The following is a 26,873-nucleotide window of genomic DNA, read 5'->3' on the forward strand; positions in this document are numbered from 1 at the left end:
TGCCGGACTGTATGGGTGAATGAGTGTGTATATGTATGTGTTAGTAAGTGAATGACTGTCTTACTAGTGTCTTTATCAGTAACTACATATGTTTTAATCTAGTATATGTGAGTATTGATGTATATAAGTGAGTATATATGAGAGTGAGAGATTGAAAGAATTCTTGTTTTAATAAGTATGTGTTTCTATAAGTGATTTTTTAAGAGAGTAAGTATGTGTAAGTTTCTTTAGAAGTAAGGTGGTAGTGTGTGTATAGCTGTATATGCAAAAAAATGGATGTTCAATAGTTTATTTGCATGTGTGAGTATGTGTGTGAGCAACTTTTGGAAGACTGTCGGTGTGTTAACGGATGTATAGGTGTCTCACTACATATGATGAGTGAGTATATGTATGACTGACTATATAGAACTGTTGATGAATGAGTGGATGTGTATATAAATGGTGGAATTACTGAATTGGTTGTTGCAACTGGTATAGATATCTCCACTTTTTTGATAATGTTAGTTTCTATTTTTGAATATGTGTTTCAAGGGTTACTTTACAGTGAAAGGAGGTCAGTCACTCTGTCACAAGGACGGTGTCATCAGTGATGTCATGAGTGATGTCACTGACCATGTCATGAGTGATGTAATATGTGATGTCATCAGCAGTGCATTGCACGCGCAAGTTATAGTGAGTCCGACTAACTATAAACGTGGGAATTTCAATGGTTTTATATCAGTAAAATTTCCAGCTAACTATAACTGGTGTGAAACCTATGGTTTTTTCAGTGAATTTCATAGGTTTTTTTAATACTAATTTTTAACTTTTTGTAGGGCTTCATACCTATGTACGTTTTATTGAATTTCTAAGCTTATTTTTTCGCAAATGTCTTTAGCTGAGAAAGGTATGTTTTTCTAAAAATGAACCCTATAATGTATATTAAGATACTATTTTTATTTTAAAATAGTTTTTTCCTTTTTTTTTATATTTGACTCTGGAGCGCTCCCGGTGCGCATACCGATGAACGCCCCGGTGCGCGCACCGTCAGCGCACCAACAAAAAAAATGAAAAAAAAAATAATGAAGGAGTGACCATAAGGAATGGGGACAGAGAGAGAGCTAAAGGGAGGAACACAGAGGGACTGTGTAATAGATAGTAAGACAGATAAAAAGTGTAAGAGAAAATAACTGAGAAAAAAAAAATGCAAAAGCAAAAGAAAAGAAGAAATAGGAAGAAGACTAAAGCAGAGGTTCTGGGAGAATGTAAATGGATGATGAAAGTAAAAGGAAGGACAGTTAAGCATGTGAATGACAGATAGTGACGGAATGAGAGAAAAGGAATAGTAGTGATGGAGGGAAAGTAAATAGCAGTGAATATAAGCAAAGAGGGGTGAAACAGGGTACATGTAAGTGAATAAGGGTAAGACATGGGGAATAATAGAGCGAAAGAAGAAAGAGAGTAAAAGAAGGAGTGTCACAAAGGGACTAAGTGAACCAGTAAACAAGGTAAGTGAAGGACTGTGCATAGACAGAGGTACTGAAAGAAGTTGAATGTGGTAGGAAGTAAACATGGAAGAAAAGAATAAGTGAGAAAAGCAAAGTAAGGAAACATGGGAGAGGTAGGGTGAGAGAAAAATAGTGAAAATAAAACCAAAGGTGATAACAAAAAAGATTTTGTAAACACACTTACCATATAATCAATGCAAACTTGTATCTGTGAAAGATAAAAGAAAAAACACGTTATAATTACTTAAAAATATATAATAAAATAGAAGCAACAGTTCATGAGGTTTAAAAATCTACAAAAGTTTACTAAGAAATGAAGCAATAGTGAAGGATATAAAAACAAAGAAAGTAATGTAGAAAGAGAAAAAAAAAGGAAAAAGAAATAGAAAGAAAACAAATTCCTAAAGATAAATAAGATACTAAAAGAATGTAAGATATCAAATCAAAATCAGATAAGAAAATAAAAGAAAAATGAGTGAAAAAGAGAGAAGTCTGATTGAGAAACTATAAATAAAAAAGAGGAATAGAAGATGAGTGAGTGAAGTGAAGTCACAGAGTGAAGGGATGAAAGGAATGAAGTTAGTATAGAACAATGGATAAAACAGGAGTGAGAGAGTAAGTACACAGAAAGACAAAAGGAAGAACTAAGTGAACTACAGTACAATGAGTGCGAAAGAAAAAAAAATGGAGGAAAAGAAAGAGAGGGTTAGGAAACTAAAGCAGTGGTACTGTGAGAATATGAAAAAGATAAAAAGTGGTGGAAGGAACAGAGGAAATGCAGACAGTTCCTATTAGATTGAGAAGTTGTGAATGAAGTGCACTAAAAAAACAGCGATGAAAAAAGTGTAAATTAGTAAAGAGAGGTAAATAAAGGTGAAAAAGAAAATGAGTGTAAGACAATGTGAACACAATATAAATTACACAATGCAAACTACACAATAACTTCTACAATATGTTACATTATTTTTGCTGTTCTCAGAATATATTGAATTTCACTTAAATTAGTGAGATCAAAGTCTTCATCATATAACAGCGGGAAAAAAAAACACAATCTAAAAGATTGTGTTTAAAAAAAACCATTCAAACATACATCTCATATATGTACACTAATCTTTGATTCACTTACTTTCCGTGAGACCAAATTGCAGATAGTGAAGGTCCTTTTGGTGGAAAAAAAGTCTGCTGTGCTCTATAACTTCCATTTCATCGACTTCCTATGAAAAAAGATCTAACAACATCATATCTTACACTTTCCTCACGGCCAATTTGTGTCCGATATATCAGTATTTTTTACTTTGAGATCCACTTAAAGTATCTACATGAGATTGCAGATAGTGAAGGTCCTTTTGGTGGAAAAAAAGTCTGCTGTGCTCTATAACTTCCATTTCATCGACTTCCTATGAAAAAAGATCTAACAACATCATATCTTACACTTTCCTCACGGCCAATTTGTGTCAGATATATCAGTATTTTTTACTTTGAGATCCACTTAAAGTATCTACATGAGATTAATAATTTAAAATATTAGATTAACTAACTAACTAACTAACTTTTATTATCTATTCCCGTCTTCAAAGGCCAATTCCCTTTACTAAAACTTTGGTTTTAAAAACACTAGATAAGAATTTGTAGAGTCATAAGGCAAACGTTGTTTATAAGTTAAATGAGAATCATTGCAGTAACTCCATCCATTTTCAGATTTTAAGTAGCATGTATAATGTCCTGAGGTTGTCGAAGATCCATCATGATAAATAATAGCTTCAGTTGTAAAGGTTCTTCCTGAAATTGATAACTGAGAAGCTACAAAATTTTTAATAGAAGTTGTCAATTTAGTTCCATCAGGTCTACATCGTTGGAAAACTAAAATGATATACTGACCATAACTTTGTATAAATAATGTGGATACCATTGGATAGTTACATTGGGTACACACCATATTATGATCTGCTGCTTTAACTAGATTTTTAAATGACACTGATTTACAGTCTGGTAAAGTCAAATATATAAATCTTTCAGTGTCTATTCTAGTAGTACTTGATGAACTACAATTGTGGCAGTCATGCTGCCATTGATAAGAAAGACTGAAAAGATTATCTACATCTACACCTTCATCTTCCAAAACACCAAACATATACATTAAACATTCCTGACAATCCTGCTGAATGTTCTGTGAAAATTTATCTTGACCAGAACACATATCTAAAATATTTCGAATTTCTGTTACACTTTCTATTTGTGCTGTACCACTGCTACATTTCTCAAACACAGAATTCAATAAACCACACAATCTTTGATCCCGATTTTCAACAATCTGTTCTTGTAAACTTTTAAGAAAAAAAACAACATTAATCACTACATTAGCATAGCAGTTGACACCAGAACTATTTTCAAACTGAAATCCAACAACATTTTCTCCACAATTCTTTTTCTTCCTGTTTTCAATTACAGTTTTCTCTACTTTTTGTCTTTTTGCAACTACCTCACTACAATTATCCTCATTTCTTCTTTTTCGGCCTACCACACGTTTTTCAAACAGAGGATATTGAGGCAAATGTGGAGCATATTCTCTTCTTAATCTATTGTATTCTTTAACACAATCTAGATCTGCAGAAATCTTTGTCTCATCACGCAATCAAGTACAATCCTGATAAAGTTCTGACTCGTGATAATGCCACATATGCCATACCTTCTTTAAACACAGATCTTCCAATGTTCACTAAAGCACCATCTACACTTAAACCTTGAGATTTATGAATTGTCACTGCATACGCCAAACAAACAGGAAACTGTTTTCGGCGAACATACAAGTCTTTTACAAGTAAAAATCTAGCAGAACAACGACTTATTTGTTGTACTTGTTCAATGCCATCAAATTTTATTTTTAAAAATTCAATTCCATCTCTATTTCTGTAATTCACAAAATCAACAACATAACCAATTGCTCCATTTACCAGACCTCTTTCAACATTTAAATTCCTTCTCAAAATGATACGACAATTTAAACACACATTCAGAGTCTTTTCAAAACCAGCTGTTTTTGAAATACTTTTCTCCAATGAATCCAATTTAGTTTTCAAATTTTCAGACAAAACAATTGTTGCACCCATATGCTCTATTTTATCTATTGCTTCCAGTTTCACAAACTCTTCATTTTCTAACTCTAACATTTTCTTGTTGAAGATGGAACATTCTTGCATAGTTGGCATCAAACATATCCCAGATTTCTTCTCAGTCATTTTTTTAAAAATATTCTCTGGAACAATGTTTTCATTTGGATACAAATTTGAAATTAATCGACTATGCAAAGCTTTTTTCCCAAGCTCAGTCACTTTTCCAATTCTTACATCTTGTAGAATATTTTTATAATCTTCATCCTTGGCCTGTCGCATATTTTGAACCAGTTCAGCATATTTAAAATTTAGCCATATATTAACATTTCCAATGCTTCCAAGGGACTTCCTGGTATCTTCATGTGTAAGCATTTTAAACACTGGTTGTCCTTTTACTGGAGTTAACTGCAATAGATCTCCAAAAACAATAATGTGTTTTCCTCCAAATAACACATCATACTCTGTTTTAAGAATTTCTTGCATTCTCAAATGCACAAAAGCAAGCATTAGATTTGAGACCATGCTTACTTCATCAATGATAAGAAGTTTCATTTTCTTCAAGACTCTTGAAACTTCAGAACACGCATCTCCAGATAACTTGTTGTAATGCAATTTATTATCATGTTCAACTGGCAGCATCAATAAACGATGTAGAGTAATCCCTTTAATGTTATGTGCTGCCAGACCAGTTGGAGCAGTTACAACACAAGACAGTGGTGAATCAGTCCTTTTCTGCAGATAACTTGCAATGGCTTTAATTAGAAAACTTTTTCCTGTCCCCGCTTCTCCACTTACGTACAGTCGGACAGGGTCAAACGATATACATGAGCACTCTTTTTCCTCATGTCTGAATCCATGTTCAATCTGCTCTATGACTTCATCATATATCTTTTTCTGCTCAATGTTAAGTTGCTTTACCAAATCTTCTAAGTTAACTCCATCCTCTTGAGCTTGTTCCATAGCTCTTTCCACCTCATCCATGGCAGTGGCAGCTTCATTTTGGATAATTGGTCCTCCTAGTGGATCCTGGCTCAATGAAGTAGAACTCTGACTATCTTGAGAACTGTTTCTAGCTATCTCTTCAGCAATTGTGGTTTCTTGCTCCATTTCTGCATTCAACATTTGCAGATAATTTAGAAAAATAGGACATTCTATGGTATCCTTAGTTGCATTAAAAGAGTCTTCATAACAGAGAAAATCTCCAAGTAGTTCCTCTTCAGTACGCCATGGCTTAAAGAGTTGCAAAAGAGCTAAATAGTAAAATTCTCTTTTGTCTGGAACTTCACAACTCAATTTTTGATGATTAATCAAATGGCCTTTTTTCTGCTTTACTAGACATCCTTCATAGCCAATGAGTGCATATTTTCCATTATTGATATCGTCTGTGATGTTCCTCTTATAACTGTAGTTTTGCAGAACTTCTTACAAACAAGTGTTCTCAAGGTGAGTACTTCTATTTGGATAGTATGTATCCAACATATTTGTCTTCAAAATATCTGTACTGTTTGGTTCTTTCTCCGCCAAATATTCAATTTCTTGTACAGATTTCAAAACTCGGTTTCGTGTTGCAGCAAGACCAAGACTCACCCAAATGATTGCTCTTGATTTGGCATAGAGACTTGCTGATGATAACCGATCAGAACATTCATATGCTCCAATTTCTCGATGCGACAACATCTTCAGACTGAAACTGTATAATTTCTTGCTTAGACTCTTTTCATGTGAAATGTCCTCCCACATTTCCTTCAGTTCTGTCTTTTCTTTTTTTGTGATGTAAGATGTCACATATCGAGCCACAGCAATAGAATTGTCAGCAACGAACTGAATATCCATGTTAGCATTCCACATGGACAAAATCACTGGGTTGTAATCGTTGATTTACTTAGATTCTTCATTTCTTTTCAAATTATATGTATTTTTGGGAGATTTCCTCGTCACAGTATGTCGTAGAGATGACATTAAATTATTTACTCTTCCCTTAGAAATCACTGGTCGAGGAAATGCAAAACGACATTTCGTGTAGTACTTTTCCTTGTTTTTAAATTTTCGACGACAATACTTTCCACAACGATGAGATTGAAAACGTAAAACTTGTTGCCTTAAATTGTTTTCTTCAGTAGATTTTGGAACAGCACATGTTGAATACTCTTCAATGAAACTCATCACTGTTTCATCTGAATCTGATCCAAATTTGGGTGCATCTTTAATCCACAACAACATATGTATATGAGGAGCACCTCTTGCATGATATTCCTTCCTCCAAAAGAAATCCAAAACCTCTCCAAGGGGAGGATTTTTTTTGTTGGTAATAAAAGACATCATAGCTTCAAATCTATGATTAAAATATCTGCAAACATTCACTGGATCTAAAGAACACAGTTCTCCTGGTGTTTTCAATTCTATATTTCGTATGTTTTCATTTGCCTCCCGTAGAAATTGAAGTAAATCGTCCCATGCATACTCAGCACAGCTAAGAGTGAGGAACCATGTAGGAGTTCCTAAGTTTCTTAGCATACATTTCAATTCTCCATGACGACGAAACCAATACTCGTTGGTTCCACGTTGACATGCCATGAGATTGATTAGCTGAGATTCCAAAATACTGTCTTGCAGATTAACTTTCTCCATAAAGTCCCTTGCACAAACATTTTGAAAATGAGCTCCACTTTTCAATATATGATTAACTGCATAAGAAAGCCCAGACAAATCACTTTCAAACAGAAGATGAAATAAATATGGAATACATTGACGAAACCTTGGATCTTCAGCATATAATCTTAGAGTCCGGTATTCAGCTGCAGGAATTTGAACTGGTCGATCATCATATCGTCCACCACAACCTGTTGGAAATAATTGTGGAAAACAACGAGCTTCCAAACTTTCTTCCCATACACTAATGGGACTTCCTTTTGCTGCTTTCATTTGAAACAAGTCAATTGCATTTCCCATTACTTCTTTTGAATGCAAAGGATGAACAGTATAATGTTCATATATTTCTTCAGTTCTAGACACATCAACTTTTTCAATTTGACCAACTGAAGAATCACTATCTTCTTCTATAGCTGTTTCCTCTGCTCCAACACTTACATCTTTGTAGTACTCATTATTTTTGACCAAATACAACGTTGCCTTTTTGACTTTTTTTTAACATCCACTAAATCTTGCCAGATTTTCTTACTCTTTGTTGGAACTCCATTAACTAGAATAACTAGAGGATCCTCTTCTACTCTTTCTACACCAATTGTATCAATATTTTTCTTTACATCTAGAGGCAAATAAACAACTCTTCCCTTTAATCCTCTCAGTAAATCTGATGGAGGCAATTTCCCTGTCTTAGGCTCCATGCGTACAATAGCCTGAAAAGGATGGACACATTGAATCAAAATAGATTCATAAGTATTTAGATCCATCATTCAGAAGGAATATCTATCAACTGAAGATTATTATAAACTGCTCTAGCAGGCATTTTATTTTCATTTAATTTATTTAAACAATAATTACAAATACGCTGATCCAAACTCAAATCAAATGTATTCTCCACCAACAAATAACTTACAAAATCCTTCCATTCACTATTATTTCCCAATTCACTTTTTGCATATAAATCAACTAATCTAGTCTGAATTTTATAATGAGTCCGTCGACAACACACACAAGTTAAATTAGGCCTTTCACTTGCTTTCACCTTAAACTTGATAATTTCCTCATCAAACTTTTCAATACTTGAAATCTGTCCATTATCTTCTGCATTACCATCCATTACTATATCTATTTCTACACTGTCCTCTTTGTTCCCAAAATAACAAAACTCAATTTCTTCACAAATAGTCTTCACATCCACTTCAGATCCATGCAAAAGAGCACTGTTTAACTGTTTAAGCTTAAGTGCGGGACTTTTTGCATAATACAACTTTCTCACTAATTTCCTCACGTTATTATGATGCACTGCTAACATCCTAAAATGATGAAAAACACTCCGACAAACTTTTCTAGAAAGACAAGCTAGTGAATGCCCATGCAAACCTGTGCTTTCTCTCACTCTACAAGGATCTAACTCTTGCAGGATCTTCATTTTTTGTTTGAGACTTTTCTTACTATATGTACGTAAGAAATGTCTAAGCTAATCGATTGATTCCTGTCGCACACTACAAATACTACTGCATTTCCATGTGTACACTGGACCCTTAGTACGTCTCCCTAAAACTTCATCAGCTAACACCTCTTCTGCATCTCTAGATACAAGTTTCTCTTTTTCCATCACACAACCATCTTTCACTTCATATCCTCGACCACTGGTGTCAACTGCATGCACCAAATCATTTTCCTGACAGTAACTCTCCTCATTGAAAAAAAGGCTCAGAACTTGAACTATGTATCCATTCACCAGAAAATACTTCACAAAAATTACTCCGATTAATAATTCTTTTCCATCTACTGTTCGATTTGAAAACATCAATGGCCTTATTAAGTATCCTAATTCTATTGATTATTAAAATAAAAAATGTTTTCTTAACTTCAAAAGCCTGATCAACAATCTTTTCTACACTTTTCTTTTTCTTGTAAAAAGCAGCTCTCAGTTTACTTTTCCTATCATTTTTTAGCAAATTTAAAACTACCCTATTGCAAAACATTCGCCTACGAATGTCCCTAAAAAGATTTCACTTCTATTGCTATCCATTCTCTTCTCTCCTGCTCCAATCGAGACATTTTTTGTGGGCCTCTCCTTCCTTTTTAGATTTGTTGACTTTTTCTGTATATTCACATTAGCAATATCATTTTTTTTTCTACGACATATGTTGCGAAGAAAAGACTTAATTGGCTTACCAGAAACTTTTCTGGTGTTTTTTGAAGTAGTTGTTGAAGAGGATTCCATAAACTCTGTTGTTGATGTTCTCCTTTTCCGTATGGTATTTTTGATAATTCTTTGCCTTGAAGGCATTTTTGCTTGCTTTTCAGAAGTTGATTTGAATCTGTTGTTCTGTTAAAAAAACACATGAAAGACCACTATTAGTAAACAACAAAGTAATGTTAAAAAGCAAACAATATAAACAATAAATTGCAACATATTTAAGTTTATACAATAGCAACTCAGGGCCTTATTTATAAAGGCCTTGCGCCACCAGTGCGTCACTTATTACCCATGTTTAAAGTGATGCATCAGCTGCACAAGGCAATCATAAAAAAGGGCCAAATGCAAATATCAATCAATTTAACCCCAAAATCGATTTTTGAATAACATGAAAGAAACACTGCGCAGAACCTATCTACAACCACTCAATATCAGCAAACAAAGTCAAGCCTTATTTATAAAGGCCTTGCGCCACCAGTGCGTCACTTATTACCCATGTTTAATGTGATGCATCAGCTGCACAAGGCAAACATAAAAAAGGGCCAAATGCAAATTGCAATCAATTGCACCCAAAAATCGATTTTTGAATAACATGTAAGAATCACTGCGCAGAACCTATGTACAACCACTCAATATCAGCAAACAAAGTCAGGGCCTAATTTATAAAGGCCTTGCGCCACTTATTACCCATATATAAAATGATGCACCAGTAGCACAAGGCAATCATAAAAAAGGGCCAAATGCAAATATCAATCAATTGCACCCAAAAATCGATTTTTGAATAACATGAAAGAAACACTGCGCAGAACCTATCTACAACCACTCAATATCAGCAAACAAAGTCAGGGCCTTATTTATAAAGGCCTTGCGCCACCAGTGCGTCACTTATTACCCATGTTTAAAGTGATGCATCAGCTGCACAAGGCAATTATAAAAAAGGGCCAAATGCAAATTCCAATCAATTGCACCCAAAAATCGATTTTGGAATAACATGTAAGAATCACTGCGCAGAACCTATGTACAACCACTCAATATCAGCAAACAAAGTCAGGGCCTTATTTATAAAGGCCTTGCGCCACCAGTGCGTCACTTATTACCCATGTTTAAAGTGATGCATCAGCTGCACAAGGCAATCATAAAAAAGGGCCAAATGCAAATACCAATCAATTGCACCCAAAAATCGATTTTTGAATAACATGAAAGAAACACTGCGCAGAACCTATGTACAACCACTCAATATCATCAAACAAAGTCAGGGCCTTATTTATAAAGGCCTTGCGCCACCAGTGCGTCACTTATTACCCATGTTTAAAGTGATGCATCAGCTGCACAAGGCAATCATAAAAAAGGGCCAAATGCAAATACCAATCAATTGCACCCAAAAATCGATTTTTGAATAACATGAAAGAAACACTGCGCAGAACCTATCTACAACCACTCAATATGAGCAAACAAAGTCAGGGCCTTATTTATAAAGGCCTTGCACCACCAGTGCGTCACTTATTACCCATGTTTAAAGTGATGCATCAGCTGCACAAGGCAATCATAAAAAAGGGCCAAATGCAAATACCAATCAATTGCACCCAAAAATCGATTTTTGAATAACATGAAAGAAACACTGCGCAGAACCTATCTACAACCACTCAATATGAGCAAACAAAGTCAGGGCCTTATTTATAAAGGCCTTGCACCACCAGTGCGTCACTTATTACCCATGTTTAAAGTGATGCATCAGCTGCACAAGGCAATCATAAAAAAGGGCCAAATGCAAATTCTAATCAATTGCACCCAAAAATCGATTTTTGAATAACATGTAAGAATCACTGTGCAGAACCTATGTACAACCACTCAATATCAGCAAACAAAGTCAGGGCCTTATTTATAAAGGCCTTGCGCCACCAGTGCGTCACTTATTACCCATGTATAAAATGATGCACCAGTTGCACAAGGCAATCATAAAAAAGGGCCAAATGCAAATACCAATCAATTGCACCCAAAAATCGATTTTTGAATAACAACATGAAAGAAACACTGCGCAGAACCTATCTACAACCACTCAATATGAGCAAACAAAGTCAGGGCCTTATTTATAAAGGCCTTGCACCACCAGTGCGTCACTTATTACCCATGTTTAAAGTGATGCATCAGCTGCACAAGGCAATCATAAAAAAGGGCCAAATGCAAATGCTAATCAATTGCACCCAAAAATCGATTTTTGAATAACATGTAAGAATCACTGTGCAGAACCTATGTACAACCACTCAATATCAGCAAACAAAGTCAGGGCCTGATTTATAAAGGCCTTGCGCCACCAGTGCGTCACTTATTACCCATGTTTAAAGTGATGCATCAGCTGCACAAGGCAATCATAAAAAAGGGCCAAATGCAAATACCAATCAATTGCACCCAAAAATCGATTTTTGAATAACATTTAAAAATTACTGCGCACAACCTATGTACAAGCACAGAATATCACTTTTGAAACATCACTGTTTCCCCAAAAACAAATCCTTTATCTTTCAAATGTTGATATCAAGCATTATCAAAAATCCAAAATCAAATCAACAGCAAACAAAGTCAGAGCCTTATTTATGAAGGCCTTTCGCCACCAGTGCATCACTTATTACCCATGTTTAAAGTGATGCATCAGCTGCACAAGGCAATTATAAAAAAGGGCCAAATGCAAATTCCAATCAATTGCACCCAAAAATCGATTTTGGAATAACATGTAAGAATCACTGCGCAGAACCTATGTACAACCACTTAATATCAGCAAACAAAGTCAGGGCCTTATTTATAAAGGCCTTGCGCCACCAGTGCGTCACTTATTACCCATGTTTAAAGTGATGCATCAGCTGCACAAGGCAATCATAAAAAAGGGCCAAATGCAAATTCCAATCAATTGCACCCAAAAATCGATTTTTGAATAACATGTAAGAATCACTGAGCAGAACCTATGTACAACCACTCAATATCAGCAAACAAAGTCAGGGCCTTATTTATAAAGGCCTTGCGCCACCAGTGCGTCACTTATTACCCATGTATAAAATGATGCACCAGTTGCACAAGGCAATCATAAAAAAGGACCAAATGCAAATACCAATCAATTGCACCCAAAAATCGATTTTTGAATAACATGAAAGAAACACTGCGCAGAACCTATCTACAACAACTCAATATCAGCAAACAAAGTCAGGGCCTTATTTATGAAGGTCTTGCGCCACCACTGCGTCACTTATTACCCATGTTTAAAGTGATGCATCAGCTGCACAAGGCAATCATAAAAAAGGGCCAAATGCAAATACCAATCAATTGCACCCAAAAATCGATTTTTGAATAACATTTAAAAATTACTGCGCACAACCTATGTACAAGCACAGAATATCACTTTTGAAACATCACTGTTTCCCCAAAAACAAATCCTTTATCTTTCAAATGTTGATATCAAGCATTATCAAAAATCCAAAATCAAATCAACAGCAAACAAAGTCAGAGCCTTATTTATGAAGGCCTTTCGCCACCAGTGCATCACTTATTACCCATGTTTAAAGTGATGCATGAGCTGCACAAGGCAATCATAAAAAAGGGCCAAATGCAAATACCAATCAATTGCACCCAAAAATCGATTTTTCAATAACATATAAGAAACACAACACAGAACTTATATACTAGCATACCATTTGACTTCTAAAACATAACTATCTGCTTATAAATATTCTCCATAGAGTAAACAAGTCTCTATGTAAATTAAATAAATCATTACTTACCTTTACAAAAGCTTTGGAAGATTGAAAACAGTGTCAGACACACACACCAATTTCTCTTTAACAGAGCAAAAAGTGTGCACTCAATACACTGAAACCACAGACTGGCATAGAAAATCTCTAACTTTGTACACATATGCCTTAATTCAACCAATCAAAAGTTTTCCCTCACTATTTTGAAACCAACACCCTTCCCCCTCTCAGATCTTTCTATCTGTTTCCATAGCAACTCCCTCCTAACTGAACTCTCAGGTTCAAAAGTTTATTGTACAATGTTGCAAATTAACTCAGCAAGGCTGTTTGACCTCTCAATACACCAGCCTATCCAGAGTATTTTAGCTTTTAGTGACTTTTTTTAACCATTCAAATTGCTTCTTTAACACAACACAACCATGCACCCTAACTTTAAGTTTTCAACTATCTGAATCCACCAATCATTGCTTCTGATTCAAAAGCAGTGAAACTCCACAATTATTTTTTTGTAACCTCCTACTGTTCCAACTGCCATTTCATTCCCACACATCATCTGACTGCATCAGAACCATCTCTCATCATGTTTTCTGTCTGGATCCTTGGACACAGCTACATCCACTGGGCTCAAAGGTATGCAGATAGCAGACATTTTCACAACCTCAATTTACAAGATGTGGAAATCAAGTGGATTGGCCAGAGAGGATTAAAATGTCACCAATTGATACCATTGGTGAAAACCTTTATGCATTTGCCAAAACCTGACCTCTTAATAGTGCACTGTGGAGGAAATGATTTAGGCACTATGACTGGGGTTGGTCTGGAAATGCTTTTAAAGGACACCTTTGATCAATTAATGACACTCTTTCCACAAACTGCCTTGGTATTTTCTAATATATGCCAAAGAGAAATGGAACTGGTCCAACCAATTTTGTCCACAATTTGAGAAAGCACGGAAACATGTGAATAAATCTGTTTCTGCTTACATGAGAGACTATGGAATGGGTTCAATATACAATAATAACTTGCGTTACAACATGCAAGACATCTACAGAGGAGATGGTGTGCACTTCTCAGATGAAGGGAATAGAATATTCCTCCTGAATTTAAGAATGTGCATTGGAACCTACTTGTAGGTACCTAAATCAACCACAAAACCCAAAAGCTCTTTTCAGAGCTACCCTACCTCTGATCATTCAAAACATTTATCTTTTTCTAACTTTTTTCACTATTTTTCACCAAATTACGCTTTCCGGTACGCTTAAAGGTGCGCGCACCAGGCGCTCCCCCCGTGGAAAATGAAAGATTTTTTTTTTTTTTAACCTTTATAGGCCTCCTAAGCCCCCCCTCAGAAAACCTAGATGGTCAAAAAGTCTCTACCGTGCCCCCTTCTACCCATACCGAACATTGTTTACCCTCCATCTTGTGTCTCGATTGTACCGAAACACAAAATGGAGGACTCCCGTAACGCTGCCAGTGCGCGTAAAGGAGCGCGCACCAGTAAGCGCTCGATAAAAAAAGGTGGGAAAGCAATTTACAAAAAAACCACTAGAGACACTTTCATCAAATATAGAATAGGCCCTACTACATAGCAGTCCCTACCATTTGCCCAAATTTGAAGGAATTCCATTGAGAAAATTATGCTGTAGGCCTGACTAAATATCCTGAGGTAAATTACATGACAAAACACATATGAAATGTTAGAATTTACAACCAATTAAAAACTCTTTCATTTTCTACGACTATTTCCTGACGTTTCATTGGTTAAGTACAAGAATATATATAAAAGAAGAGAGGGAAACACAGCCATTTTGACTACTGCTTCCAGAAGTACATTTGAGAACAAATTACACTGACAACTTCACCTGATTTCTCCAAGGTAAATTGTTATTATGGAAGTATATTGTACACTTTAAGTTAATTTCAGAAAAAATATTCTGTTAGTTATATACTATTCCTCTGTAAAAATTATAGATAGAGATAGACTTCTCTGTAATAGTTATGGATTGAGTTAGGCTTCTCTGGTATACAGTACCCTAACTCTACTAATATAGTTAATTTGTATGCAATTTTCAGAAAGAAAATGGAAGGAGAAAATCAAGGAAATGTTACTTCTATCAAAATAAAGGAGGAAAAACAAGAAGACCAAAAAGATTAACTAGATTTCATGGATGACTCTTTGGATGAACAGTTAATAGAATGTTTGGAAGAAATGGAATCATGTACTTATAATTATGAGGAAATTCCGGACAATATTATGTTAGAAATTTTATTAAATTATGAAAAAGAATCAGAGGAATAAATTTATCTTTAATAATTTCAAATTGTTTCAGACAATATTCATTTTTATATGTAATTCATAAAGTATTACCAAAAATGTTTAAAATATAAAGTGAGACTTATAGTATACTGTTCAACTATTTTTCTGTTACATAGTAAGTTTACTCATAGTTACTACCTTTCTCCCACTATATTATCTCCTATGAATATTTTACACCTCATTTTCATAAGGGAGCAGGATAGACTACTCATGATCCCCTAGAAATTCGCAGGGAGTGCTTATAAGATCTGTTTCTCCTTTCCAGACAGACTATGTTATGAATTCCATATACCACAAAAAATACAATAACAACATGCAAGATGTCTACAAAGAAAATGGTGAACATTAAATGTAAGTCTCTTCATTAGTACCTACATGTAGGTACTTACATAAAATAAAAAAAATTAAAAAAAAACATAAACATACAATTTTTTAAAGTCATTATTTTTACATAGTACCCTCCTCGATACGCTCCCCGGTGCGCGTACCAGGCGCTTCCCCCGCGAAAATCGAAAAAAAAAAAAAAAAGGTGAGACCCCGCGGGGCCCTTTAATGGCCCCCACATCAAACCTAGGGGTACAGGGGGTATCTACTCTGCCCCCTTATGGTCATTTCCCCCTTTGTTTTGGCCACCTCTCCTGTCTCGATCCTACCGAGACACAAGATGGCGGCCGCTCCGGACTGTTTAGAATGTTTACAGACAACTGAGAGCCAATCCGCTTCCTGCGCGCAAGTCGCGTGTCGCGCCGGGAGCGCACTCCGGTGCGCGCACCGGAAAGCGCCTATAGATATATATATTTTTTTGAACCTACATTACTCAAAATCCACTGGAGCACATATCTTGAGACATAGCAAAGGCACATCGGGCTACCAGTCCCTACAATTTTGCCAAGTTTGGTGGAAATCCATTCAGCCGTTCGGGCTAAAAGTGAAATCGACCGCCCTATGGAAATTAACATGGGGAAAACGCGTTTTGGGACCCCCCTTTTATCTCGGCCCCCGCTTGACGAATCCCCCCCAAACTTTCAAGGAAGGACCGGAGCTCGACGAGGCCATTTTCAGGAAATTTTCAGGCAGATTCGGCAACCGGTGCCAAAGTTATTCCAAATAGAATTTTGAGATTTAACATTGAAAAAAATCCTAACTATAACTACCTACTGGCGACCGCCAGTAGGTAATTATATATATACACACACACACAAACACACACACACACACACACACACCACAATCTCATCTCACCCACTCTACGACTGAGTATGCATTCCCAGTCAAGTCTGTCAAAGGCTTTTTCCATTTCAATGGCTGCCACTACTGGCGATTCGGTCACCGTCAAGGGATTATTAACACCTTGGCTGCTAGGTGTTTTCCCCCTCCTGTGCTGGAAATTGCTGTTTTACTTTATTCATGACGAGCTCAGCTCGTCATCAGCACAGCTCAACTGTGCATCATGACGAGCTGAGCTCGTCATCAGCATCGAAAGGGTTAAGGACACAAAACAGGCATCTCACATTTGGGGACACATGCCTGCCTGGTACAAAGCTCGATTGGTGACGAATGTTTAAAGGTCACATTGTGTGCGTTTAACAAATCTTTTTATTACCAATAAAGAAACATACAAACACATAGCTGAGCACTGTAAAATCATGTAACCTCCTTAACAATGACACTACAGACCACACCACCTCCAGTCACCCCTCACCCCTCAAAGCCACCTATAGCATAGCCCAGGGACAATGTCGGACTACAGATCTCCCTGGGTTAGCAGGATCAAGCCATCACATATGGTACCTCTATACTCTTTCCAGTGTCCCCTGATTTACGCCCACTTTTGGGGTCAACCACGACCTTCATACACCACTTTATCAGCTAGCATACACCAGTCCATATCACGTTATAGCCTATCAACATTGGCGCCCGATACGCACCTCACAACCCAGTCACATTTCTTTGGCCACTGCCAACCCCAGGATGATCCAGATTTCAGTCCGTACAGAGAAAGTTGGTTTCCTCTCAGACATTTGAGAGACACCATTTCGCTGAGGTGATGAAGGGAGCCCCACATACCTCGCACAGACTAGCAACCACCACCGTCCATAAGCCCACTATTTTCAGGCAGTGCAAATCATATGGCAGAAGGGCCCGGTACAGCCACAGCCTTTTTGGAAAGCAGTTGTAAGTGCCGTGCCCATTTTCACCATTGTGGTCTGTGCGTAGTAGGAGCAGTGGAGGATCTTTAATTGGACTAAGCGAAATCCTGACCGTATGGCCACTTGCCTAGGGAACACCAGGCCTCCGCCCATTCGCTGTCCTCCAGGTCTCCCACATATTCAACCCGTCATTCTCTCAGCAATGTCAGGGCTCACGGTGTGTTGTGTGTATTGTTAAGCAATTTCTGTCAGTGATGTGGCTTTGCGCTGCACGTATTCAAGTAATTTGTCCTCTAAGGGCAAAGACTCTGGGAGCACCGTGCCTCTTGGCAGCGCCACTCTCAGGGCGTGACAGACCTGTATGTAGCGGTAGGACTCATTGGGTGCCAGTTGATAGTCGCATTGTAGATCCGTAAGGGGGTTGATATCTCCTTGATGCCACAAGTCACCCACTCGGGAGAGACCAATCATGTCCCCTATATAACAGCCTGGCAAACGTCCCAGTGTACCCAGCTTTGCTGTGTCCTACTGGTAGGAAGAGAGGGAGGAAGCAGAGGAAAGCAGCCTTTGTGATGCTCCCCCTCCATGCCAAGGCTCACGTGGCTATGTGCCAGAGGTTTACCACCATTGCAGTGGGGCCTAGAAGGTTAAGGAGTAGATCGGTAACCTAGAGAGCCCCAAGATATTCCGCCCCCCTCCCCCTGCTGCATCACCAGTCCATCCATCTGGAAGACTGGTTCCTCTGTGAGGCAAGATACCCATCCCTTAATGGAGGTCAGCTGCGCTGCCCAATAATATTTCTGGATGTCAGATATTGTCACGCCCCCATCATACCATCCCCTCGTCAATTTGTGTTGCGCTATCTGCACAGAGCCTCCATTCCAGAATAACACCCCAATTTCACTCTCTATTTTCTTAAAATATGAATATGGTATGGTGAGTTTTGCAAGACCTTTCACTGGGTTTCTTAGCTAAGTATTTCTTTAAGTTGAACAGATTAACTCCATTTAATAATTCAGTGTATTCTGCTGTTGCTCTTGCTAGCGGCCACAATGCATCAGAGTCCATTACACAGGCCTTTTCTAGGTCTATTGTGGGGTCTTCCCTCTCAAGCAGTTTTAATCTTGTGGGCCAGTCCTATAAAGATTCATCTGGTACAGATCTTAAAAGCCTTGCACTCAGCAGGTGCACTGCTCATCACTGCTGTGTTGTTGGGAAAGTATCGTCTTGATGAGTTCAAACTTTCCCGAAAAGATTCCTGGAGAGCCACTGCTTGGTTTTGCCAGGAAGGCATCAGTGTTTGATACTTGACCTACTATAGCATCATGGGAAGAAGTTTTGATCCGGTTAAGTTTTATTCAAATATTCTGTGGATGTTAATTGCCGCTGTAACTGCGCAGGAACATGCCTGTACTGGCATGAAGGAAGTGTACTTAAGATTGGAAGGAGTACTCCCTCTTTAGTATCAGTATCCTGTTGTTTTTGCCAGTTTGGAGGTGTGCTCAGGTGGCGCTAGCTGTTGTCCCGGGCAGTAGAAGGTGTGTCTGGGTACATGACTTTGTTGAAGTCCTCCTGCCAGTGATAAAGCCCGGGCAAGAAAATGCATCAACGCTCCTACATTCAGATATGTTTCACCCCTGCAAGACAGACAGGTTACCTGAAAATAAAACACTCTAAGTAACACCCATGCAAAGCAAGTAAGAGATACCATCTACAGTGTTTGACTCATCTGAGAAGACAAAAAGGTCTTCCTGTTAGTTCCCTACAGTAACTTAAGCCCCACCCTCCTCTAAAGAGAACAGACAGAGTTGCAAAACTGTGACATCTTTGAATAGGACTAGGATGATGAAGCGTTTGCAGTTGTTGATTTGGGAGGTTAATCCAGGTGATCTAGACACTGCCACCTGTTGGGGTGGTTGAAGGTATGAATTCAGCCAAGACTCAGAGAGGACACTTCAATCACTGGTCTGGAAGACTGCCCCGACTGAGGATTAGGAAGATCTTTTTGACTCAAATTACCTATACAATTCCCACACTTTGAAGTGGTGCCTTTTGCCCAAAGTTACTGCTTATGTGCGTTAAGGAGGACAGACCCTACCAGTGAAAGTCAACCAAGTTTTTAGTCACAAGGAGGCGAGAAGCCACCTCTCAGTTGAGAAAAAGGTATCCTTAACTCCAGAAATAGACTCCAAGGTCACTCTCATAGGCGAGGATATTAAAGATCCTAAGAAGAGTATTGACCACTCTTGGTATGCATGTAAAGGCAAACTTATGGACACTGTGGGCTCTGTAACTAAGATAATGGAAATGCATGGGGCAGTCAAAGATCGGGGCACTACTATAGATAACAATATACTATCAGGGTGGTCCTGCATAGTGTGTATCTGCTAGGAAATGTGAAGAACATCATTTTCACAGAACACAGCAGATCTGTTCTATGGAGAATTGACTCTCAAACAGTCTCCTAGAAGGCTCCCTCTATAGCGGTTTGCATATTTCATGCAAATGCATATTTGATGTAAAGATCTATATATGACTGATCTTTTACCATTACCCTTCACTGAATTAAAAAATCTATTTTTTTAAACCTAGACATGTTTTTTTGTAGGTGTCCTGTAATAAAAAATATATATCTTTTTTTAAAGGTACAAAAATATGATCAATTTCAATTTAGTGTGGTCCAGAATTTCATACATTTTGAATTTTTCACCAACATAGTCTAGTGAACTCTTATACGTTAGCCATTTAGGCTCAGCCTTCTACAACTGGTGGGCTTTAAACTGGCAAACAACTTCTCCTAAGCAAGCTCTGCAGAGTGAGGCTGGCTAAAACTGCAAGTATTCTCAGCTATGGGACGTCAGAGTCTTGTCCTTCTTCCAGCAATTGCTACATAAGGAATACTGGTCTCAAGAAGGGCTCTTTCGAAAACGTACTTTGTTGGTGTGCCTCCATTTGTGTAGAAAGGTTTCTGGTCTCCAATTTGGTTGGAGAGATATTCCAAGTTGCTTCTGGTCAGATACTTGAAGCAACATGGATTAGTTATTCAGGCTTCGGGGCTTTGTTCTGCTTACTTCTTTCCAACCTTTCACCCAGTCTTCTCCCAGACTTTGGCCTGTTGGGTACAGCAGGCTATTCATGATACTGGATTGTATGTTTTAAAGTTTGGAATACATTCTGCACAAAATGCTCTAGCCTCCAATGCCCTCATTTTGGGTAGTAGATTAGAATTGGACTGGTCTGCCCAATCTACATTCAAGAAAATCTAATTGGAAGCCAGTAGTGGATTTTGCTTCTTTGGTGCTGGTAAGTTGTAAAATAGCATAATACTCCCCTCTGGTCTTGCTAGTGAATGTAAAATCTCCTAAATATTAAAAGAGAAGTTCTCTTAAAAACACAGAGGTGAAGATTATTCCACTTTGGCTTAAATCGGACGTATCTGTAGCACACCCTGTGTTGTGAGATTATTGGATACTACATTGCCGATTACATTTCTAAAATAAGTTGATTACTGCAGCCTTCATTCTTATGCATAATGATTTTTATTCACAGGTATTTCAGTGGTGAGGAGTCCCTAAAATGATTCTGGTTAGCATACACAGATTGACCAGAAGCAAAACTGAGAAAGTTCTTTTGGAAATGGGTGTTAGAATCGCCAAAGAACAGCAGTTCTTAACTTGGGACCCCTTGGGTCTGTTAAGCTTACTCATGAGGTCCACGGCTGTTTACTAATCTTCTTATAAGATTTAATTTTCCGAATTATATATACTTAAGAAAACCAAAAATGTAAAATAAACCTTAAATGGCTCTAAATGTGAAGGAACTTGAAACTGAAGGCTAGACACTAAGTTGGTATACTTCACTTGATTAATAGGAGCTGCACAACTACAGCAAAAGAATGTAGTATGGACAACTGCTGGTCTCATCTGAAGCACTGACAAATGGAAGGCATGCATTAGGAGCAAAACAAAAGGATATGGTAGAGTAGAACTCATTGCCTTGTCTTCAATAAATAAAACAACGTTTTAAAAAGCTCAAACATGCCAATTAAAAAGTATATTTTTACATAAAATATTCAATACATGTATTTATTTCATATTTTGGTAATTATTGAGAGGTTCAAATGGTAGACATTTTTTAAGCAAGGGTCCCTTGCATTCAGTTGTGATTGTGGGGTCCACATAAGTGAGAAGGTTAAGAACTACTGCCCTAGAAGACCTGGAGGTGAAACACAAAGAAAAAAGTGGAGTTTGGAAAATCAAGACTATAAAGAACTGTGGTGATTTTACTGCTTTTCTTTGGAACATGTATTCGATAGCTGAAATCCCTGCTGTTGCTGGGAGACTTGATTTTGGTACTTATTGTATGTTTTGTAGTAGTAAAACGCTTATTTCGGGCACAGCCCATAAAACACATCAGTGTATATGGCTGGTCTGGTACCATTAAAGAAATTGTAGGATAAACCTCTCATATGTTTCCTTATGAAAACTACAAGTTTCATTTACATTTGATAGGATGGTTTACATTGGTAGCCTTAGCAGGTGGTTATGACAGCTCATGTAAGAAAACTGTAATTTCTGATGTAGAATAATTGTTTTACTTTCCTTTGTTAAGCTTTTGAAGGAAGATCCTCCCCTCGCTTTTTTCACACTACAGTGTAGCAACTAAAAACTCAACCACTCAGAAAATGTGTACAATTAATGCCTCCGTTAAAGCAATCTGCTTATGGCAAATTTTGTGTAGTTACGAGAAGGAAATGTTAAACATTAAATAATATTCTATTCCCTTCCTGACAAGTATTTGCCTCGCTTTATGGGTCATCAAGCATTTTTCTTCTTTTTCAGATTAAATGGTGAACATGGATTACTTTGAGCGGGTCTGACAGGAGTGACTAATCATCCTACTATGAAATATGGATCCATCCTAGAGGCACAAAATGAGATTATATAGGTCTTCACTGGTGTGCTGGGTGAAATGCTCTTCCAAACATACAATAGGCAGAGCGGTAGATGCCTCATACAGAGGGTCATACAATTTGTAGTAGCTCTTAGCATAGCGCCAGGATGTTCCTTGGAGTGACATTCGTACTTTACAAATACTTATCATTCATTCATTGATTCATTCTACTTTTACCATGCCCTGGTACAAAACACACAGCAGGGTCAGGCAAAGGTGAACCAGTGCTCCTGAGAGTATAAATGTGTTGCAGGCTAGGGTGTACTGCTGCTGCTCTTCCCCAAAAGTTGGTGTTGAGGCCTTAACAAGATGTAAAGGACACGCAGAGTACTCCAAGTCAAAAAGCATCAGGCACTTGCCCTCACACTGCATACCTGCTTTACCTAGTGAGGCATATTCCGAAGCACTCCATCAATACAATGGGAAGATGTTAAATAATATTTCCATGCCTTTCAAGTAGGTAAAACGGAATTAAAAAGGTACTCAATTGATGAAGAGGCTATAAGTCGGGGACAACACAGATGAGGGAACAGAGGTGCACTTGTGCTATACAATCCTCCCATGTCCCCCTTACCTGGTACAAATGCCAGCATGCTATGCTGCATCTCAGGTAATGGAAATGTAAGGTCAATTGGCTCAGTCCCTTGGTTCCCAATGGCAAATTGCACCAGAAGAAGTGCCATGGATACTTGCAGGTTCAGGCAGTTCTGCAGCATCTGGGGTTCGGTCATGATCGCCTTAGTAGAGAGGTAGACTGTCATCAGCCGTTCAAATTGCTCCAGTAGCGCTTCTGATGTTGGGCTGGAGCTTTGCTGAGCCTCACGCCATGAAACCTGCAACCGGTGAAGGCTCTGGTTCATCTTTACCATCTGATCGTGCAATCTGAGGGAGGGTAGAGAAATGGGGGGCATCAGAAAGACATCTTGAGGAGACTGGAGACACAGTGTGTTATAGAAAATTCCAAATCATGGCTAGGGTTACTGAAGACTCTTTGGAAAATAAAGACGAAAGGTAGAGATTACCGTAAAATCGGGAGGGAAGCACCATGCCTGGTTAAGAGAGATCCTTGAGTGAGTGTAGTGATATGGCAGGGGTTAAAGTGTGATGGTAGACATGGAAATTTACAGAGCTATGATGCACAGCAGAGACAGAGCAGGCATTAGGAAACGCTCTGGGGAGACAGAGCTATATTACCGTCAAACCCTAATTAAAGCTGTTAAAATTATCTAACCGAAGGCACAGACAATGAACAGGTTAGACAGTTTGAAGCGAAGAGGTAGGATATGGAAGTGATGATCAAGAACTTTGAAAAATGGCAAAAGTAAGGCAGGGACCAGAGAAAGGTCCAGGACAGATATTTGGAAGAAATCAAAAGCTCCAAAATATGGCACAGCTTAAAAGGAAATTGGGCGATGGCAGTTAAATGGTAAAGATTAAAGGGATTTTTGTTACAAGTTCTATGACAGAGGGCAGAAAGGTGGTGGATATTCATGGCATCTACTGCAAAAAGTTGTGGGAAAGGACAGAAGGTATTGAAAGTTCGGATATGGGACCAGGAAGCAATTTTTAAAAAAGTGAAAAAATGCCAGGAATTGGAGCAGGCATGATACAGGTCCGAAATATGACTGGCACTGGAGAGCCCACTGACGCATATTAGGCAGCCTCAGAAATTAGAGGGCAGGGTATATAATAAACACAGCAGGGAGCGCAGCAAGCTCTTGGCAGGCGAATCTAAACATTTGTAAGACATTCCAGAATACTAATGTGTAATGAGTAGTACAGTATGTGGTGAGGACACCTAAACATGAAGTATCATAAAGTATGGCAGCAGCATAGCAGGCTTTTCCTGGACCACAGAACAGATGCAGCAGAAGCACTAGCAGCACAATCTGCTCTCATGCACAGTAGAGACACAAACTAGAAGGTCAGAGGAAAGCAAGCTCCCCTCACACACAACACAGCATTGGTGCAGGTGTCCTTCCCTAGCACAATATGCATCAGCAGTGCACGCCTCAACTCATTCACATAAGATGTACATTATGGCAACAGCAGGGCAACTGGCAAGCCATCACAGCATAGGTACAAAATATGCTAAAGTAGAGTAGTTTACCTCACACAGTCTAGTATTAGGATTTTATCAGAATTATGTTGAATCCATTATAGCCAATGAGGCTTGTGTGTGCACTTTGCTCAGGTGATCAGTACTAGTTTTTTTTCTCTATCGCTGCTAAATTACCTGTGAAAGCCCAGGTGTAGTGTGTATTGGGTCAGGACCAAATTCTCAGTCACAAGGTTGTAGCTCTGAGCAATGTCCAACTGTTGGTCAGTCGCAGCTGGTATAAGACAGGTTTCTTTATCCAGACCTACAAAGAGACAAGGGAATCTGTAAATGTCTACATGGGCTGCAATAATCTTTATATCCAACCTTTGCAATGCCCATCGTTTGTAGCCCAATGGCAGTCCAGAGACTAGCATCCTAATCTTAAGGAGTTCGATCTTAGACTTCTTGTCGGCTTGTATATCACCATCAGTTCTGTAAGGCTGTGACCTGTCCAATCATATGTCCTTCAACTGGACAGAGGGCCATGGTTTACATAACTTTGACCTAGAGCTGCATGTGGAGGATAGTGCAGGAAACAATCCATGTGCTTCAGCCATACAATGAGCCATTTGCACGTGTTTTTGAACTCTGAGGAATGATTATCATCTGTGCAGAGGAAACTATTCAGGAAATGATAACATGAAGAAAGAGGGCATAGACTAAATCAAAGGGGGGAATTAAAAAAAATGTGGTCTCATTATCAGATTACGAACATTGTTGAACTGCAGATTTTGATTATTCTGGTCATTGATTTTAGTTATCAGATTAACTGAATAGCCTAAACTCAAATGAACTTTGACAAAGACACAAAGCATGTTACTGCCAGAGTTAGGTAAAGGTTATAATGAGGTTTAAAAAAAATTACGTTTTTTTAAAAACACAACCTACATAAATGGCAAACACAGACATCTAGAGTGTGCCGGGGTTTGCTCACGGTAAAATGTCTGGAAATGTTCAGGACAAGGTAAAAGTAAATGCAATATTTTAAGAACTGAAAAGTTAACTGGGAAAAAGAAGGAAAAAACGAGTATCAGCAAAGAGCTGAAGACACAGGAATAACATGCAGGAAAGACAAGTTAAGTAATTGGGGGAAACAAATGTGAGAACCTTTTTAAAAAGTGTGACACAGAATACCTAAAAGAAAACATGCTGAGGCTGCATTTTCATAGACATTCACGTGCCATCGGTATTAGCCTAGGCCCAAGATCCTGCATTCCACATTTGTCCAGACGCCACCCCCCCCCCCCCCCAACTCCCTGTATTTGAAGGGACTCTAAATGAATAGCCCATTTGCATTTGCCCTAACCCCTAGTCGACGCCCCTAGCATGCGCCTAGCATTAGTACTCGCTCAATGCGCTAGCCCAAATCTAGTCTACTCTCCGCATTTACTTGGGCCCTTAGTCAGTCACCCACGCCCTTTGGATTTGCAAAGACAATACAGCTCCACCCCGTATTTGCCCAGACTGTTGGTTCCTGCTCCTCGTATCGGTTTAAGATTATACATCCCCACCCTTCTGCCTTTGACCAGTCTTGGTTCCTGCTCCTAAACACTTATTCCAGCCAATTGCATTTGCCAAGATCTAGCCTACATTGTTTGCATAGATCAGCCATCTTTCCATTACGCACTTTCATTTACTCTAATCCCACACCCCAGCCACGGCCGGTCCTGCCTACCTTTCATGTGAGCGTTCTTGCTCTTCCGCTCTTCCTCATTCAGCTCCTTCAGGGCACAGTAGGTGGGGTTAAAGGTCAGCAGACGGGGTGACTTAGGTTTGCAGAAGGGTTGGCACAACTTCAGCAGGGCTGCCCCAAGATTCAGGAAGAAGGCGTCCGAAGCATACATTTGGAAGAATATATCTGGCATTTGATTGGCCCAAATCTTTGTTCTTCCAGCATTGGCATGGAGACAGTTTCCCAGCCAAGACAGGATGCGGTGCTTGGTTTCTGGGGAGAGCTGCAGCAGGTTCTTAAAAATCTGGTAGATCTTCTCATGAAACTGGGACATGAACTGGGCCAAAGAGAAGGAGAAACATTTTGTCACAGTATTAACTTTCCAAAATGACTCCAGGATTCTATGGGCTAATGAATAAAGTGGTTTCAAAACTTTACATTCTTGCCCTTGTATCTTTAAGAATGGCCTTTTGCTTTCTACTTCATACTTGCATAAA

The 26,873-nt window shown here is 38.4% G+C and overlaps 1 protein-coding gene across 1 annotated transcript in view; it reads right to left on the bottom strand.

Annotated features, from left to right (window-relative positions):
• Positions 1–26,873, bottom strand: part of UBE4A (ubiquitination factor E4A) — a 284,893-nt gene that overhangs the window by 181,020 nt on the left and 77,000 nt on the right. Inside the window, exons 9-11 of the mRNA XM_086956992.1 lie at positions 26,380–26,713; positions 24,840–24,966; positions 23,178–23,485 (exon numbers count right to left, since the gene is read on the bottom strand). Of these exons, the coding sequence (XP_086813118.1) occupies positions 23,178–23,485; positions 24,840–24,966; positions 26,380–26,713 (769 nt within the window). The remainder of the gene's footprint in view (positions 1–23,177; positions 23,486–24,839; positions 24,967–26,379; positions 26,714–26,873) is intronic.

The sequence above is a fragment of the Lissotriton vulgaris genome, chromosome 2_1 (assembly GCF_964263255.1).
Source record: "Lissotriton vulgaris chromosome 2_1, aLisVul1.2, whole genome shotgun sequence".
NCBI lineage: Eukaryota > Metazoa > Chordata > Amphibia > Caudata > Salamandridae > Lissotriton > Lissotriton vulgaris.